Below are 18,900 nucleotides of genomic sequence, written 5' to 3'. Positions count from 1 at the left end.
AAGAAAGCCTCATCCACCTCATCCCCCTGGTCCGGTGGTCTATAGCAGACTCCCACCATGACATCACTCTTGTTGCACACACTTCTAAACTTAATCCAGAGACACTCAGGTTTTTCCACAGTTTCGTACCGGAGCTCTGAGCAGTCATACTGCTCCCTTACATACAGTGCTACTCCCCCACCTTTTCTGCCCTGCCTGTCCTTCCTGAACAGTTTATAACCATCCATGACTGTACTCCAGTCATGTGAGTTATCCCACCAAGTCTCTGTTATTCCAATCACGTCATAATTCCTTGACATCACCAGGACCTCCAGTTCTCCCTGCTTGTTTCCAAGGCTTTGTGCATTTGTATATAAGCACTTGAGATAACCTGTTGATCGCCCCTCATTCCCAGTATGAGGCAGGAGCCCTCCCCTCTCAGACATTCCTGCCTGTGGTTCCTCCCGGTATCCCGCTTTCCCACTTACCTCAGGGCTTTGGTCTCCTTCCCCCGGTGAACCTAGTTTAAAGCCCTCCTCACTAGGTTAGCCAGCCTGCTGGCAAAGATGTTCTTCCCTCTCTTCGTAAGATGGAGCCCGTCTCTGCCCAGCACTCCTCCTTCATGGAACACCATCCCATGGTCAAAGAATCCAAAACCTTCTCTCCGACACCACCTGCGTAGCCATTCGTTGACCTCCACGATTCGACGGTCCCTACCCAGGCCTTTTCCTTCCACGGGGAGGATGGACGAGAACACCACTTGCGCCTCCAACTCCTTTATCCTTCTTCCCAGAGCCACATAGTCCGCAGTGATCCGCTCAAGGTCATTCTTGGCAGTATCATTGGTGCCCACGTGGAGAAGCAGGAAGGGGTAGCGATCCGAGGGCTTGATGAGTCTCGGCAGTCTCTCCGTCACATCACGAATCTTAGCCCCTGGCAAGCAGCAGACTTCTCGGTTTTCCCGGTCAGGGCGGCAGATAGATGACTCAGTCCCCCGGAGGAGAGAGTCCCCGACCACCACCACCCGCCTTCTCCTCTTGGGAGTGGTGGTCGTGGAACCCCCAACCTCAGGACATCGCATCTCATGCCTCCCAACCAGCGGGGTCTCCTTCTGCTTTCTCCCCCCAGACATATCATCTGGTCCACTCTCCGCAATGGTACCTGTGGAGAGAACATGAAAGCGGTTAGTTACCTGTGTCTGTGTTACTGGAACCCGGACATTCCGCTTACCTCTTCTGGACGTCACATGTTGCCAAGCTTCTTCACTGGCCTCTTGGCTCCTCTGTGCAACCTGCTCTATATCTTTAGAGCTTTGTGCCCCTAGAAGGCTATCCTGAGTTTGGTCCAGAAAATCCTCAGTCTCTCGTATACAACGCAGGGTCGTTACCTGTTGCTCCAGACCTTCAATCTTCTCTTCCAATATGGAGACCAGCTTGCACTTCGTACAGACAAAGTCGCTTCTGTCCTGTGGAAGAAAGACAAACATGGCACATCCAGTGCAGGTCACAATAGCTGAACCCCCCCCTTCCATATCACCTACCTACTATGAGCTTCCTCAGAGACGTTGGCAAGATGTAAACCTCACTGGGCTCACTCCAGGCGAACTCCCAGGCAAACTCCTGCTGTGAGCTGCTCTGCTGTCCCCGCTGCTCCGCTGGTTCGCTGCCGCTCAGCTGGTTCGCGAGGCTCTGGCTATTTTCAAACAGCCAGGCTTCCCTGACGCAAACACACAGACACCCTAATGCCCGCCCCCTGCAGGCTAGCAGCCAATCAGACACTCACTCAGGCTCTCTCCCTGCCCTCCCAGCAAACACACGCTCGGATACTTCCTCAGCAAGCAAACACACACACTCGGATACTTTGTTTAGATCTCTGATGTAGTGCCTTTTAAAAACAATAAAAGAACATCTCTGAGGGAGAGGAATTATTTACGCTCAGTACCAATGTGGACACAAGAACAAATGGATATAAACTGGTCATTGGGAAGTTTAGACTTGAAATTAGACGAAGGTTTCTAACCATCAGAGAAGTAAACTTTTGGAATAGCCTTCCAAGGGAAGCAGTGGGGGAAAAAGACCTATTTGGCTTCAAGATTAAACTTGATAAGTTTATGGAGGAGATAGTATGATGGGATAACATGATTTTGGTAATTAATTGATCTTTAACTATTCATAGTAAATAGGCCCAATGGCCTGTGATGGGATGTTAGATGGGGTGGGATCTGAGTTACTACAGAGAATTCTTTCCTGGGTATCTGGCTGGTGAATCTTGCCCATATGCTCAGGGTTTAGCTGATCGCCATATTTGGGGTCGGGAAGGAATTTTCCTCGAGGGCAGATTGGAAGAGGCCCTGGAGGTTTTTCGCCTTCCTCTGTAGCATGGGGCACGGGTCACTTGCCGGAGGATTCTCTGCTCCTTAAAGTTTTTAAACCACGATTTGAGGACTTCGATAGCTCAGACATAGGTGAGAGGTTTTTCGCAAGAGTGGATGGGTGAGATTCTGTGGCCTGCATTGTGCAGGAGGTCGGACTAGATGATCATAATTGTCCCTTCTGACCTTATTATCTATGAATTACTCGACAAACTATTATACATTATAATGTGACTTTCTTCAATAACATCGTAAAGTTAAAATTTTACTTATGTACATAGGAACACATACTTATGCTTAAAAAAAAAGTACAAATTTTTATTTTGCGAGTGATTTAAAAAAACTGATTTTATTATTAATAATTATAAGAAATAGTACTAAGTAGTAAGGACAAGGAAAATTTCTTGTTCTTGCCTTTAAGGCTCAACATTGCAGCTTTTCTTTCATCTCGAGCCTGGTCTTTTTCAGCATTCCCATGAGACACATTAGCCTCAATACCTCCTCCTTGCCTTCTCTTTATTTTCCTTTCATGCTGTCTGTGGTATGTATAATGCTTACCCCAAAACTGTTCACCAGATCACTTTCCTCCTCTTATTAATAATCTTAAAAACTTGCTGCTTCAGTCTTGCATGTGAGAATCTACATGTTAACTGTATGATTGTATGATTTTCACCTCTGTCCTTCCTCCCCCATCTATTAACAACCCTTGCTTATTGTGGCATGTTGAATTTATATTGTATGCCGTTCTGGGACATGACCAAATAATATTTGAGTGTTCCAAAAAGTGCTAGGTACCAAACAAAGCAAATGACGAGATAGTCCCTGCCCAGTACCATAGAATACAATTAAATTTGAATGTGACACAACAAGCGAAGGCCACAAATAGGTGGGAAGGAGGGGAAGAAGATGAGTGAGGCTGGGGAGGGAAAAAGATGCAGGAGATGTGGAGCCAAGAAGGAACAGAGTGGGGCTCCAGGCATCGGGAATGGAGTAGCAGAGTTGTAATCTGGGCCCAGGGAGATGGGAAGAAATTGGAAAGCTGAGGTGGGGAGGGGAAAGAGCTAGGGCTTGTAGTAGGACTGTGCCGGCAGGTGAAGGTGGTTAAGAGAGTTCTTATCTACTCTGAGCCTCACCACACAAATATAGAACTAGCTGTAGGAGGTGAGCCTGGCAGGTTCTGGATCTCCAATGGAAGAAGCAACAAATTCCCATAGCTGCAACTAAATGCCCTCTTCAGAGCTATCTGCTCCCAATTCCTGATCAAACAAGATCTGACACCCCCAACTTCCTTGGCTGGCAACTGGTAAGTGGGGCCTTGTGAGTGAAAGGAGGAGGTGTGGTAAAAGTAAGACAATTGTTTTATTGACTGGAAACCTCCCAAATTTCAAAGTTTCATTTAATATTAAATTCCACGTCAGATATGTAAAGGGATCCACTTTATGCAGAACATCTCGTGGAGAGACTTTATACTGAGCAATTGAGGAAGAAGATGCTGAAGTAGCCTTTTTTTATTCCCTTTTAAATTTAAAGCGAAATAATACTATAACATACTTTTTGAGATTTAAAAGTCTGTAAGTTATTTTTTGAAGAGGCAATGCAAAATTTACTAAAAACTTGGAAAAAGATTGACTGAAGAACTACAGTTTTCTCCCGTAATGCTATTGAATAATCCTAGTGATAGTTAATCACTGTACTCTATTAGGTATAACCTTTGTAAAGTACTTATTTTTTATTAGTGTTTATTAGTAACCATTAATCCCACAACAATGTTAGGTTTATATGGAATTGTTTTAAGAAAAAAAATACGTATAGATGAGAGTTTGGAAACATTTTTAAAAGCAGCCTTCAGATTATGCACATACAAACAGTTAAGTGAAATTATGTTGATATTTTTTCTAATCTTGTAGACACTGCTTGTTTTATATTCCCTGCTAATGGAGAACCGACTTGTCAAACCAGTATTATAACTGAGACATAATATTTTTATAACCAAATACATATAATCAAAAAATGTTCCTTTCCTTAAGTTTATTTACAAATTATGTGGCTGAATAGGGCAGTACTGTAATAGGCACATTTTAAATATAGTAGCTTATATTGTACTTCTAATTGGTATAATGATATATCCATATTTAGTGTTAGTGGCAGTTTAAAAATAATACATTTTAACAGTCAAAACTAGCATTAAAAATCTCCCATAATTTAAGAAAGAATTGGAATTGAGATATAAAAAATATATTGAACACCCAGAAGTAGTGGAGGATCCAAAAGGCACCTTTAGGTTATGAACAATTGCAGAAACAGTTATTTTCTGTGATTGATTTTTTTCCAGCATAACCTTTGTCTTATCTAAGTTTCGGCTAACTGACTTTCATACCTGACCAGATGCTAGGAAAACCAATCAATTAAACTTTTATCTCCAGGTCTGGTAAAGCTGAGCTGTAGACCTGAGTTTTTCTCGCATACTGGTGGGACTGCAATCCAGATAGTTTCTCAATCTCTTCTAGCAACCTCAGGTGCACGTTAAACAGGAATGACACACTAAGGCTCTGCAGTACAGCTATGTGAGAGAGCTCTTGCGACAATGAAGGAATTATCCGGTAATGTCTGTCCTGTTGAGCAGTTCTGTTCTTTCTGCTTCAAATACCATCTATCCTTGCCAACATCACCTTGTGGTCAACAATATTAAAAGCAGTTGATAGATCAAGAGGAAATTGAGTTTTTTCTCAGGGCATGAGTATCACGTCATTCATGTGAGAACACAAATCTACCAATCTCACTAAGAAATTTATTCAAGCCTTACTGATTAAAAGTAATACAATGCTCTGAGATCATAAATAGCCTAACATTGTGTGTCAGCATTTCAAGACTTTGAATAGACATAATAAATTTGCTTAGCTAAAACTAAATTTTGTAGAGGCACTGAACCTAACACAAACTAGTCAAACCTGTTGAATCCAGATCAGTATTTGAAGTTCATTTTTATTTGGCTGGAACAAACCCTGTAGTTATTTAGCTAGTACTTTTTGGTGCTTGAATGTTTAACAAAAGTCTGTTATAAATTCAGACCTTGCTGACTTCTTTTTTGGCTGAAAGACTATTATGCAGGGGCGTGTTAATTTTAAAAAAAAGTTCAATCAAATTCTGAGTTTTTGTACGTTCAAAAATCTCAAGTTTAGATGGAGACAGTGAAAGATAAAGACTAAATTCTGCTTCAGTGGAGTTGATTTCTGATTTCAGGGGGGATTGCATTGGGTTGTAAGTACAGGTTTTGGCTCAAGTGTATGCATATTATTAAATTATTTTATGCAGTTGACTTGGATATAACAGGATGACTGAAAACCATTATTCTGAATCAGGTAGTTTTTTGATTAAGCCAAAATTAAAAGCTATCATGGTGAAGACTATGGACAGTAGAAGTGTGGGGCATTTGTTTTCTCTCACAATGATGTGTGTTGGGAGAAAATTTGTGATGTTAATTGGTCATACAGTAACTCCTCACTTAACATCCTCCTGCTTAACGTTGTTTCAAAGTTACGTCGCTGCTCAATTAGGGAACATTCTCGTTTAAAGTTGTGCAGTGCTCCCTTAGAATGTCATCTGGCTGCCTGCTCTGTACACTGCATGTAAGATTTTGTGGAAGAGCAGCGACTTTATAAGGGAGCATTGCACAAGTTCCTCTTCTCCACCTCCTCCTGCTCCCACCCAGCGCTTAGGACTTTCTGGGGGCGGGGAAGGAGCGGGGATGCGACGTGCTCCGGAGAGGAGGTGGAGTGAGGGTGGGAAAAGGTGGCCCTGGAGTGGAGCAGGGACGGGAAGAGGCGGGCCTGGAGCATCCCCCAGCAAAGTTGGCGCTTGTTCTTCTCCGGGTAAGCTGCCACTGCTGCTGCAAAGTTGCTTCCTAGCATCCTTGCCTGCAGCGGGCTGTGCCTGTGTGGGGTAAGCCGGGGCACTTCCCAACCACAATACAGTACAGTACTGTACAGTATATAATACGTTTTGTCTGCCCCCCAAAAATTTCCTTGGAACCTAACCCCCCGCATTTACGTTAAATCTTATGGGAAAATTGGATTCGTTTAACATCGTTTCACTTAAAGTTGCATTTTTCAGGAACATAACTACAACGTTAAGTGAGGAGTTACTGTACTATAACAGGGCTGTCCAATCTTAGGGTTACAGTCTGTCACCCTGAATGTGTTTAGTAGCCTATCCGTAGGACAACACTTGATGTAAGATACTACACCACATGAGTAATGGTGGCAGAATGTAGCCCTTAAAATGCAAAACCCCAAAAGGATAGTTTAAAATACTTGTTCTTCATGCTAAAATACACAGATCAACTACAGTGGGTACATCAGCCTATTTGTAGCTTGGGGGCATAATCAGCCCTGCCAGTCGCTGGCAGCAGGGGAAAGCCTTGCCTCCTGAAATTCCCTCCAGTTTGCTCTTCCCCTGGTGACAGGCAGCTCTGCCATACCCTCATGCTACATAGATTTTTGGAGTGAAATTCCAAACTTTATTTCAAATTTGTTGCTAAAATTCATCTTAAATAATTTTTCTGGCTAATTTCCAGCCATGTCCCATAGCTGCATTTTTGGGAGATTTGTCCCCTCAGCTCCAATTCTCCTTCTGAGGCGTTTGAAGTGGCTGGCACCCTTGCAGACTTAAAGGGAAGAAAGCTCAGAAAGCCAGGGGCAACGGTTAATGGGTTGAGTCTCTTGCTCCCCCCTTTAACACTTGTCTCACTGTGGAGCTCTGCTGACTATGTGGGGATGCAGTTTCCCTCTCAGCAGGTTAGGCAGGGTTACCTCCCTGGGTGGGAAAGGAGTTCTGATGGACAAGATGCATCCCAGGCTGGATGTGGTCACCACAGCTCCCTCGCCTGGCAGGAAGGGAAGCATGCAAGATCAGAAAAGAACTGGTTCTGGGGCAGGCAGCCCCGCCTCTCCCATCTTAACTCAGAGGAGTGAAGCCAGAAGGGGGGCACGCCAGATGGAAGATCTTGCCTATGTCCCGATAATCTACACCAGCAACCTCATCTCTGATTGTGGACCTCAGCCACCTTCTTCACCTCAACTTCCCTGCAGGCCGTGGGTGGAGGGCACCTCACACAGCACAGACACTGCCAACACCAGAGTGTACAGTAAAGGGTCTCTGGGTTCAGCTCCATCCCTCTCCTGCCATCCCTATAGCAGCCTGGTCAAGCCTTTATAGTATAATGTTCTCAGCGTGTTCAAGAAAAGGAAGTTTTGGACAAATCCCAACATTAAATGCTTAGGGCATCAACCTTATTCCCAATCTGCATGGTCATAGAGCACAACCTTGAAATTATTCTGCTCCTTCTAGCACTACCCAAATCGAACCCCTGTAAGAGGTGTCATTATATTTCCTAGCCAATAGAATAGGCCTTCTGATGGCTGATATCTTTAATCTGCAAAAAGAAAAGGAGTACTTGTGGCACCTTAGAGACTAACAAATTTATTAGAGCATAAGCTTTCGTGAGCTACAGCTCACTTCATCGGATGCATTTGGTGGAAAAAACAGAGGAGAGATTTATATACACACACACAGAGAACATGAAACAATGGGTTTATCATACACACTGTAAGGAGAGTGATCACTTAAAATAAGCCATCACTAGCAGCGGGGGGGGGGGGGGGGGGGGAGGAAAACCTTTCATGGTGACAAGCAAGGTAGGCTAATTCCAGCAGTTAACAAGAATATCAGAGGAACAGTGGGGGGTGGGGTGGGGGGGAGAAATACCATGGGGAAATAGTTTTACTTTGTGTAATGACTCATCCATTCCCAGTCTCTATTCAAGCCTAAGTTAATTGTATCCAGTTTGCACATTAATTCCAATTCAGCAGTCTCTCGTTGGAGTCTGTTTTTGAAGCTTTTTTGTTGAAGGATAGCCACTCTTAGGTCTGTGATCGAGTGACCAGAGAGATTGAAGTGTTCTCCAACTGGTTTTTGAATGTTATAATTCTTGACGTCTGATTTGTGTCCATTCATTCTTTTACGTAGAGACTGTCCAGTTTGGCCAATGTACATGGCAGAGGGGCATTGCTGGCACATGATGGCATATATCACATTGGTAGATGCGCAGGTGAAGGAGCCTCTGATAGTGTGGCTGATGTGATTAGACCCTATGATGGTGTCCCCTGAATAGATATGTGGACAGAGTTGGCAACGGGCTTTGTTGCAAGGATAGGTTCCTGGGTTAGTGGTTCTGTTGTGTGGTGTGTGGTTGCTGGTGAGTATTTGCTTCAGATTGGGGGGCTGTCTGTAAGCAAGGATTGGCCTGTCTCCCAAGATCTGTGAGAGTGATGGGTCGTCCTTCAGGATAGGTTGTAGATCCTTGATGATGCGTTGGAGAGGTTTTAGTTTGGGGCTGAAGGTGATGGCTAGTGGCGTTCTGTTGTTTTCTTTGTTGGGCCTGTCCTGTAGTAGGTGACTTCTGGGTACTCTTCTGGCTCTGTCAATCTGTTTCTTCACTTCAGCAGGTGGGTATTGTAGTTGTAGGAATGCATGATAGAGATCTTGTAGGTGTTTGTCTCTGTCTGAGGGGTTGGAGCAAATGCGGTTATATCGTAGCGCTTGGCTGTAGACAATGGATTGAGTGGTATGATCTGGATGAAAGCTAGAGGCATGTAGGTAGGAATAGCGGTCAGTAGTCAAGCGGTCTTAGGCTTGAATAGAGACTGGGAATGGATGAGTCATTACACAAAGTAAAACTATTTCTCCATGGTATTTCTCCCCCCCACCCAACCCCCCACCGTTCCTCTGATATTCTTGTTAACTGCTGGAATTAGCCTACCTTGCTTGTCACCATGAAAGGTTTTCCTCCTTCCCCCCCCCCCCCCGCTGCTGGTGATGGCTTATCTTAAGTGATCACTCTCCTTACAGTGTGTATGATAAACCCATTGTTTCATGTTCTCTGTGTGTGTGTGTGTGTGTGTATATAAATCTCTCCTCTGTTTTTTCCACCAAATGCATCCGATGAAGTGAGCTGTAGCTCACGAAAGCTTATGCTCAAATAAATTTGTTAGTCTCTAAGGTGCCACAAGTACTCCTTTTCTTTTTGCGAATACAGACTAACACGGCTGCTACTCTGAAACTTGTCATCTTTAATCTGGTGAGCTTTTATTTGAAGTTGGGAGTTTCTTTAATAAGACCTACTGTTGTACTTTTATATCAGAATGGTAGTCCTCACAATTGTAATTTGTTCCCTAAGTAAATTCAAGAAACATTCCTTCTTTGGTTAAGTATCAGAGTCCAGTCATTAGAAGTACTGATAATTTCAGAGCATGTCTTTTGTACTGAGATCTGCTAGATGGGCATTAGCAGGAATGCTGGACAATTGGTTCAATGGCTCTCAGCACCCCCACTATACAAAACTGTAAACCCTGGATATAATGGAATCTACTTCAAACAGCACCCCTAGTTCCAGCACCTATGATTTTAGTTCACTAAATTCTACATATTGGGCATCTAGTTTTAGCTAATACCGTTTCTTTTCTTTTGGCAGAGGTCTTCTCCATGCCTTAGTACCCAGGGGAAGATGGAGGTCATATATAGTCTATCTCATTTTGGATGTCCATATTTAAAGCATGACTCTGCTTCCCACCCTAAAGGCACACTGCTATAAAAATCCCAGTGTAAAAGATCTGTGGACTTTGGCATGAAGAAAAATAGGGAAGTTTATCTGTGCTCACCTGAAAAATTCCTTTCTTCAAGTAATAAGGTTCACAGACCCAATCAATCCTGGAAACAAATGGATCATCCAGAATAGAAATGGAAATTGACATCCAAGAATTTGGATTTGTTATTAGGTTGAATTTATTATGCTCTGCAGTAGGAAAAATAATTGTAATTTTCCTGAAAGTATGTTTAGCACAATATGTAATTTGAGAAAGTAGATTTGAATTATCCTGGCTGTGGAAGTTATATCAATTGGAGGGCATTTCAATAGGTAGGGCATTTCCCTGTTGCCAGTATCTGTCAGTTCTGGTTCTTCCCCCCAAGTTACAAGTAGGCTGAAGTACCCATTGTAACAGTCTGTGGACCTTATTACTTGAAGAAAGGAAATTTTCAGGTAAGCATCAACAAATTTTCTTACCAATTTATGCTAAACTGCTATTGCTGCTTCTGAACCAAGTTTGCTAGAAGACCTATAATCTCTCCAGATCCCTTATGGGAGTGCAACTCAAGACACTGGAGTTGGGTCAGGGATGAATTTGTCCACTGTTGTCGAGAGTCTATATTATGGACCCTGCTTTAGTTGTTGGTTAATTAAACTCATTGCTAATACCCAAGAGAGACTCCTGGAGTGAAATCCTGGTCTCGTTTAAGTCAGTGGGACCAGAATTTCATCCCTTGTCTTGTCTTTTTTCTCTTGTTCTATATAATTTGCCAACAATAAAGGCGTGATTCAAAATAGTCTCTGTACTTCAGACTGTTTTGTCCTCATCTGAGTAGTCCATGTACTAAGAGTGTGCCTGGATCTTTATGTGGAGGATTTGAAAGACTATTATTTTAATAGGAGGTTATTCAAAGTCATTGGATAAAAAATTGGAGTGAAATAGGAACATGTTAAAGCATTCTCTCATTGAGTATAAACTAACATTTTGACCACTAGTTAAGTTTGATGCAGATGATCACTTTGTCTATCACCTTCTCTTAGTTTTACTTCTGCAGTGTTGTGTTAAAAGCTTTTGTATAATTGGGAAGATAATACACAGCCAGAGAGCAGTGTTTTACTTTGTTCAGTTTTTAACACAGAGTCCATGCATTTCAACTGTCGTTTGTATTACAATGTAGTCCATGCTACTGTCATACACTTGTAAATAGGTTATACTGCTCTTTCTTGTGGTTTATGTAGACTCTGTTTGCCCATGCCAATTGATGTGGTGTACACCTGGGTGAATGGCACAGATGTTGAGCTGATCAAAGAATTGCAACAGGTTAGAGAACAGATGGAGGAAGAACAGAAAATAATGAGGTAAGAATCTGTTCAATGGAGACATAATACAGTTGTTTCCAGCTGGCTGCAGTAGTGCTTAATGGATACTCTCCATTTTCTTTTTTTTTTTTGCCATGTTACTCTGCATGGACAGCCAAACTAAGACTTGTCAGTTTTATTTCCTTGTTCTTATACACTTGGCCTTCATCAAAATGAACTTCCTTCAAAACTCCTTCCGGCAATGAAGAGCTGACTATTGGGCAACCTTTCAAATATAAAGAAAATATTAATTTATTGCATCCTTGTCATATCTCTTGTTTTTTAAGTGCCATGCACAAAAGTGGCTTTCTGCAAATAACAACTAAATGTGGTTGGTTTCAGAACTCTGCAAGAGAAAATTTTTTTTAAATAGGAGAAAAACCTTATTTATGCCAAACTTTTTGAAAGCACAATGAAACATTTCTTTGTATTTGGGCTTAGTTAAAAACTTCCTTTAAAACCTGTGCTCGAGTGCTCCTTTTAAAGTTCAATTTTGAGTATCATAAAAACTAAGACTGTGCAGAGAAGGATATACATCACTTGAAGATATAAAACAGATTAGTTAGCTCTACAGGGCAAGGGAACTGCAAAAATCATGCATTGCAACATTCAAGGCTTCAGTTCTTTAGATATTAACTTGTTCTGGACACACTTATTTAAACTTTATTGTATTATAAAATTACCCACCAAAGACTTCAAACCCTAGGCAGCCCACTCTTCAGAAAACAAATGCTGCTGCTGCTGCAGGTTATGTTGTCCAGAAACACTTGAGTCAGTTCTTGATGAGCAACTCTTTAGGCTTTTTACCTAACCTATTCACCACCTGGAAAATCATCTCATTTTGTTACTCAAGCTGTTAGTGTTCAGTTGTAATTAAAAACAACAACAACAAAAGTAAATAAAAGATAATACATTCATCCATTTTTCATATGTTACGGAGCTGTAGCTAGGTTGTTAACATTAATTGTCCAATTGAAAAGTGAAATTCAGTGTTCATGTGGCATTTTATTAATATTTTATTATTATAGTTTACATAGCAATAGTTGTCAGAATGTGCTAGCTGCTTTCCAGTATGGGCATAATCCTGGCTCTGATAACCTTACAATTTTTGCATATCTGTTTAATTTAATTTAATCTAATCTAATCTAATCTAGTTTTTCCTCATGTTTTACAAATATTAATAAATTTAGCTTCACAATACCAATGTGAGGTAAGGAAATATTATCTCCATTTTATAGGTGGAGAAACTGAGACACATAAATTGAATGCCTTACCAAAGCTCACACGGGAAGGCTGGAGCAGAGTCAAATAGGTCACCTGAGTCCCTGTCATATGCCTTACTCACAAGATCATGTTTTTCCTTCCTCTGCAAATCCATTTTCCTTAATGTCCTCTGGCGTAATTATAGTGAAGTGTTCTGTTATGGAAATCATTCAGTTTCACAAGACATTCTATGCCCAGATGTCAGCCCAAATTCTTTATAATTGACTCAGTGTAATTTAATGTAACTTTATTTTTTGTTTAGGGAAATGCTTGGGAAAAATACAACAGAACCACCTAAGAAAAGGTAAACTTTTTTAGCCTTAAATAATGAAGTGAAAGAAAGCAAGAGATGGTTTATGTTTTTGTTTGAAAATAATTTCAGTTTATGTGGTATGTTTGGTCTCTGGTGACCAGTGCATTCTTATCTTTTGTATCATTTCAAACAATTTAAAAACACAAATATTTGCACTGAACTAAGAAAATGGGAAAATTGTGAAAATGGATGTGCTTCTCCACAAATGAAAGTTTGTAATGTTTAGAAATTGTGGACTTATTGTCTCTGTTCTCACATAATTTACACTTTAAAGGTTGGCCCAATGTATATTAAACAGAGTCTTGTATAACCCAAAAGCATTAAAGATTCTCTCCTTTATACTGTGTTCACCTTTCCTTCCTGGCAGTAGGAAGGAAAGGTGACTGCATATAATACAAGTAACTGCATATAATATAGAGGTGCCACGTCAGTATGTATTGCATTACATTGCAGCCTTTCTGTTCTAGTTGATCATAGGTCTCAGGAGCTATGTAAAGATTTCCACAATATTTCCCTTATATGGACAAAGGGAATAAAATCTGAAATTTAATTGTACGAGCTGTGTAAAGCTTTATTCCAAATGCTTCATTATATGCTTGTGTGAAGATTTTTAGTTACTGTCTGGGCTTTCCCCAACAAGAATGGCCTTTCTGATATGAACTTGACTCAGTGTTTTAAAAATATATTTAAAAATATGGGGATGGAAAGTTGTGGTACTCTCTGAACAAATGATGCTTACCAAGGTCACCCCTCTGGCATTCCTTCTTTCAGGATGGCAAATCTGGTTATTATAGTGCATACTGTGGGCCAGATTTCTCATAGGCTGTTTGGAAAACTGCCTTTTTACGGTTAGCTGGGGGATGAAGGGCTAATAATGGTGATGGGATAGTATAGATCCCTACGTCCCATTCTGCACGGCACTTTGCATGGTTTGCTGTAGTTTGAAGATCATTTGGGTTAAACCACAGTTTTTACAAATGTTAACACAGTAAACAGGAACTTTTAAAAAATTGTTTCTGGTTGGTTTTCTTTGTGGTGGTGAGGAGGTAAAGTCAGCGATAATGTGGATGAGTTAAAGTTATAGCAATAGAATTTTTTTTTTAGCAAAACAACCCTCTTTCCTTCTTCCAGAATAGTAAGCCACTTACACTAACAGGGGTCAGATTTTACAGACACAGGGTCAGAAGTATTCAAAGAAATGCTGCTAGCAGACTTCTGTATATTGTGTTTCCCAAATGTTAATGATATGTTAATTTTCTATTGGCATTAAATATACTTTTGATATTTTGTTTTAGTGAGAAGCACCTGGAGTGTTTACTGACACACTGCATTAAAGTGCCAATGCTTGTCCTAGACCCTGCCGTGCCTGCCAACATCACTCTGAAGGACCTGCAATCTGTTCATCCTTCTTTACAAGCTGCTAACAATATATTCTTTGTAGCAAAACCAAAAAATCCGTCTACCAATGTGACAGTAGTTGTTTTTGACAATCCTAAGGAAGGTAAGAACTGGTTTGTTGTGTTTTCAATCATCAGAGGGAAAACCAATATTTTTCTTGGTACTAGCATTGCAAGGTGAACTGGACCTTTATCCAAACAACTTCTTACCCCAGACCAGTCTCTAGCTTTTTTCACAAGGCCTTTCCTATGCAGCCATGCCTGGGGTCCTTGTCCAGCTCTTTCGGTGAATACCCCCACTCCTGATTTTGCTTCATACCTGCTCCCTTTAGACTGACCAAGAAGCTTGCATGGTTTGTCAGTATTTCTTCCTATCCCAGCCGCCATTCTTAGCTGAAATCAACAGCAGGCTGTGCTTGGGCCTTTGGCCTTTTTTAAAGGGTCAGCCCTTTGTTTCGTAGCATCATCTGTCTGTCCTGGTGGACTGTTCCTTTTTGTCTGTCTGTTTTGTCTGTAGCGGGTGCTACAGTAAACAAATAATAAACTGCATTTAATAAAGCTAAAGGAAAAAAGGCCATGCTAACAAAGCTGACGTAACTGTATGTTTGTTGTTAACGGAGTATTTTCCTGTTGAAGTGCACATGGAATTCTTAAAAACATGCACTTTAAGGCTACTGTGACAGAAGGTGTGTACTCTCATCAATCTGTACTTAAAGGTGCTGATTTTTTTGAGTCCTGTAAGCTTTTAAGTGGAATTTTGAAGTTTTGCCCACCTGTATGTTGTGAACGTCCATGTTGCTTCCTTTGTAGGTGCTCCAGTTTTCCATACCTCTTCAGACATTTGTACAAATAGTTGGTTATTAAGTACACCAGTGGTTCTCAGCCAGGGGTACGCGTAACCCTGGGGATATGCAGAGGTCTTCCAGGGGGTACATCAACTCATCTACATATTTGCCTAATTTTACAACAGGCTACATAAAAAGGACTAACAAAGTCACTACAAACTAAAATTTCATACAGACAATGACTTGTTTATACTGCTCTGTGTACTATACACTGAAATGTAAGTACAATATATATATTCCAGTTGATTTATTGTATATAGTAAAAATGAGAAAGTAAGCAATTTTTCAGTAATAGTATACTATGACACTTTTTTGTATTTTTAATGTCTGATTTTGTAAGCAAGTGGTTTTTAAGTGAAGTGAAACTTGGAGGTATGCAAGACCAATCAGACTCCTAAAAGGGGTACAGTATTCTGGAAAGGTAGAGAGCCACTGGTGTACACTACGCTGACCCTTACTCTGGTAAAATATAGTCCTCTTCCTACTCCAGACACTTGTGGATGCTTAGGAGCAGGGAATGTTGGACCATTGTCCACTACATTAGAAGCATCTCCTTTATTGGCCTGCCTACCGAATACAAGGCACTAACATAGTAGAACATTATGTTAAACCTTAAATTCAAATTTATTTTTTTTTAAATGTCAGACTCCAACCATTTGTTCAGATGATGTTGTCTTTGTACAGTACTGTGAATGCAGTCTCCTGTGCTCTATTTCTGTCTCTGCTATTGAATTGCTGCTTGACCTTGGCAAATCATTTTAACCCCTTTTTCTCAGTCTATCCCTCTGTAAAATGGTGATACCTCCCAGAGTTAGTTATAAAGCTTTTTGGGATCCTTTGATGAAAAGGATTATATCACTGCTAAGATTAGTTATTATATGAATTTTACATTACAGGTAAATTGCTGTATTCGATAACATTTTCAGTATTGTACTGATAATCTTAGAAAGTTGATCTTCTAGACAGAGGAGAATAACCCTAGAAAACCTTTTTGAATGTATTGTACTAAATACTAGATCTAATACTGTACAACAGGAAATTATATACTTGCCAAAAATTAATATTCTTTACCTTAGACCAAACAGTGTCTAGGTATTTAGCATTTATATAAAAGATTCTCAGAGCAGGTACAACTTCTTCATTTATCTTAATGTGTATAGTGTCAAGCAAGTTGTCACCACCTAACCAATAATTTATAAGTCATGCAGAAAACTTGTTGCTCTGTAACCCATTCACATTCTTTTTTGTAAAATTTTAAGCTTTAATTTGCAAGAGATGAATTTAATTAATAGAATGTACTAAAATGGTGACCTCTGGAACCATTTATTTATTTCAGCTGAAGATGCCCATTCTGGAATGTTAAAAGAAAGCAGCAAACAGACAGTATGGAGAGGTTATTTGGTATGTTTATTTAAGAGTTAAGTTAATTACTTAATTTTTTTAACTAAATTGTCAGATGTTGTATAAATTTAATTTTCTTTTCCTACATTTTTAAAAAGTATTTCTTTCACTGTTTGCCTAAACTTGTGTGTAGTAGTGTGAGTGTGTTTTTAAAATAAAATAAAATATTCTAGTTTTTGAAGTTTGGTTAGGTGTCAAAATTAGCTCTCATCTGGAAAAAGGTTTGAGAGATGTGTTAGTGAATCACTGTGGGTGTTAAAAACAAAACAAAATGAGAGCTAACTAGAAATTATATTTTTCTTGTAGACCACAGACAAAGAAGTACCGGGTTTAGTGTTAATGCAAGATTTGGCTTTCCTTCGTGGATTTTCAACTACATTCAAAGAGACAAATCAGCTAAGAGTAAAACTACCAGAGAACTTGGCCTCTAAAATAAAACTGGTAAGAACTTGCAGGGGAGAGTTGTTTGATTACATTGTTTTGGAATTCTTTTTACAGAGAGATCCTGGCCAGTCGGATGCCAAAACTTCAGTGCATGACCTTCAAGCTTATACTAGGGCTATTGCTGATAGTCATCATCTTTCTCTCCCCTGCCCTTAAGTTTATTTTCTTCCATCTATGTTCTTGCGTCATGAAGTACATCAGGATAGTGCCTCAAGTAATTGCTTTCAAAATTGCTTCTACAATTATGTATCTAATGGCTGTCCAAGCTGTGGAGGTTACGTTGCTACCTTTCAGTTGTTCAAAAACTGAAGTACTGGCTATGTCAGTTTCTCCAAGACACATTCACAGCAGTCTTCTCTTTGGCAGAACTGTCCCTTGGTACCTGCCTATCTAAATTTGATTGGAAGACTTGCATTGTTCATGTAAGGTCCTGGCTAGACTTCTTTTCTCTTTGCATTTGGAAGAGTTTGTTCTGGTTAGAACACTAAACTAGGAGTCAGGACTATGGTTCTATTACTGACTCTGCCGCTTACTCTTTATGTGACCATGGGCAGGTTGCACAGTCTGTTCCTCAGTTTATCCATCTGTAAAATATGGCAGTGTTTTTTGGACGTAGCAAAAATGAGAGGAATCATGGCAAGAGATGGCACAGACTGCTGGGGGACTACTGGTCATGAGGACCCTTTCTTCTTCCCTTCCCAGGAGTCCTGCCCCCACATTTTGAACTATGACTAAAATGCAGTCTTCTGATTAGCTCTTCCCCCCACCCCCTTTTTGCCTTTCTCACACTCAATCCTAAAAATCCTAAATCTCTGGTTTGGGGTGGACAGCATGGAAGGAGGAATTACTGTATGGAATAGGGAGTAGCAAGGGGTGGGAGTGGACAGGTTGGGCCTCCAGGGCTCCTGATAAGAGGAATAGGGACAAAGGGGATGGTTGACATATAATGGAGCTAACAGGATACATACCTAATGTCACACAATTTTCTTATATATCTAACCACCTCCTATCACCGCTCCCCTGGAGAGCTGGGTGGCTGGATCCCAATCCCAGCTGGGAGCCAGGGCGAGAAGCCCGGGGCGGCTTGAGGTCCAATGCCAGCTGGGAGCTGGGGCAAGAAGCCTGGGGCAGCTTTGGATCCCGATCCCATTTGGGAGCTGGGGCAAGAAGCCTGGGCAGCTTTGGACCTTGATCCCAGCTTGGGAGCCGGCATGAGAAGCCTGGGTGGCTTTGGACCCTGATCCCAGGTGGGAGCCGGGGCGAAAAGCCAAGGGGCCCCCTGCCTGCTCCCTGCCAGGAGTGGGGCAGTCTTGTCAATTTCACAGCTCAGTGAGCCATGAAATTGACAAGGCTGCCCAGCTTCCCCCTGCACCCTGCAAATGAGGGGCCAAGAAGCCCCAGGTGACTTCCCCCCGCTCCTGGTGGCGAAATGCGGGAGGGGGAGAAGCCCTGCATGGCTTCCTCTTTCCCTTGGTAGTGAATGGGTTAGGGAGAAGCTCAGGGGGGCTTCTTCCGCATCTTGCGGGGTGGGAAAGTGGGGGCCAGCCTGCCAGGAACTCAGGAGCCTCCTGGCAGGAGCCCAGTCTTCCCCTTTTAGGTCGGTGGAAGCGCTCCTGGTGAGGACGCACACTATTCACCCAAGGAGGGTAGTGTAGACATGCACCACCGCAGTAATTACTGCGGTGGCTGTAAGTCAACCTAATATAGGCCGACTTAGTTTTGTAGTGTAGACATACCCTTGTTTGTATGGTGGAAGTGTCTAGTAGTCCCAGTCAAAAACTGGGCCTCATTGCACTAAGCACTGCACACGCGCGCGCATCCATACGCACGCGCGCGCGCACCCATACGCACGCGCGCGCACATATACAAACAAAAAGATGGTTTCT

At 41.5% G+C, this 18,900-nt stretch overlaps 1 protein-coding gene across 9 annotated transcripts in view; it reads left to right on the top strand.

Moving 5' to 3' along the window:
* Positions 1-18,900, top strand: part of GNPTAB (N-acetylglucosamine-1-phosphate transferase subunits alpha and beta) — a 70,322-nt gene that overhangs the window by 14,897 nt on the left and 36,525 nt on the right. For all 9 annotated transcript variants that reach the window (XM_043519158.1, XM_043519180.1, XM_043519168.1 and 6 more), the window contains 5 exons: positions 11,232-11,351; positions 12,877-12,918; positions 14,223-14,428; positions 16,506-16,570; positions 16,877-17,011. In XM_043519158.1, coding sequence (XP_043375093.1) covers positions 11,232-11,351; positions 12,877-12,918; positions 14,223-14,428; positions 16,506-16,570; positions 16,877-17,011 — 568 coding nt within the window. The remainder of the gene's footprint in view (positions 1-11,231; positions 11,352-12,876; positions 12,919-14,222; positions 14,429-16,505; positions 16,571-16,876; positions 17,012-18,900) is intronic.

The sequence above is a fragment of the Dermochelys coriacea genome, chromosome 1, assembly GCF_009764565.3.
Source record: "Dermochelys coriacea isolate rDerCor1 chromosome 1, rDerCor1.pri.v4, whole genome shotgun sequence".
NCBI lineage: Eukaryota > Metazoa > Chordata > Testudines > Dermochelyidae > Dermochelys > Dermochelys coriacea.
Note: the sequence above shows the minus strand (reverse complement) of the source record. Positions and strands in the feature narration are given on the sequence as shown.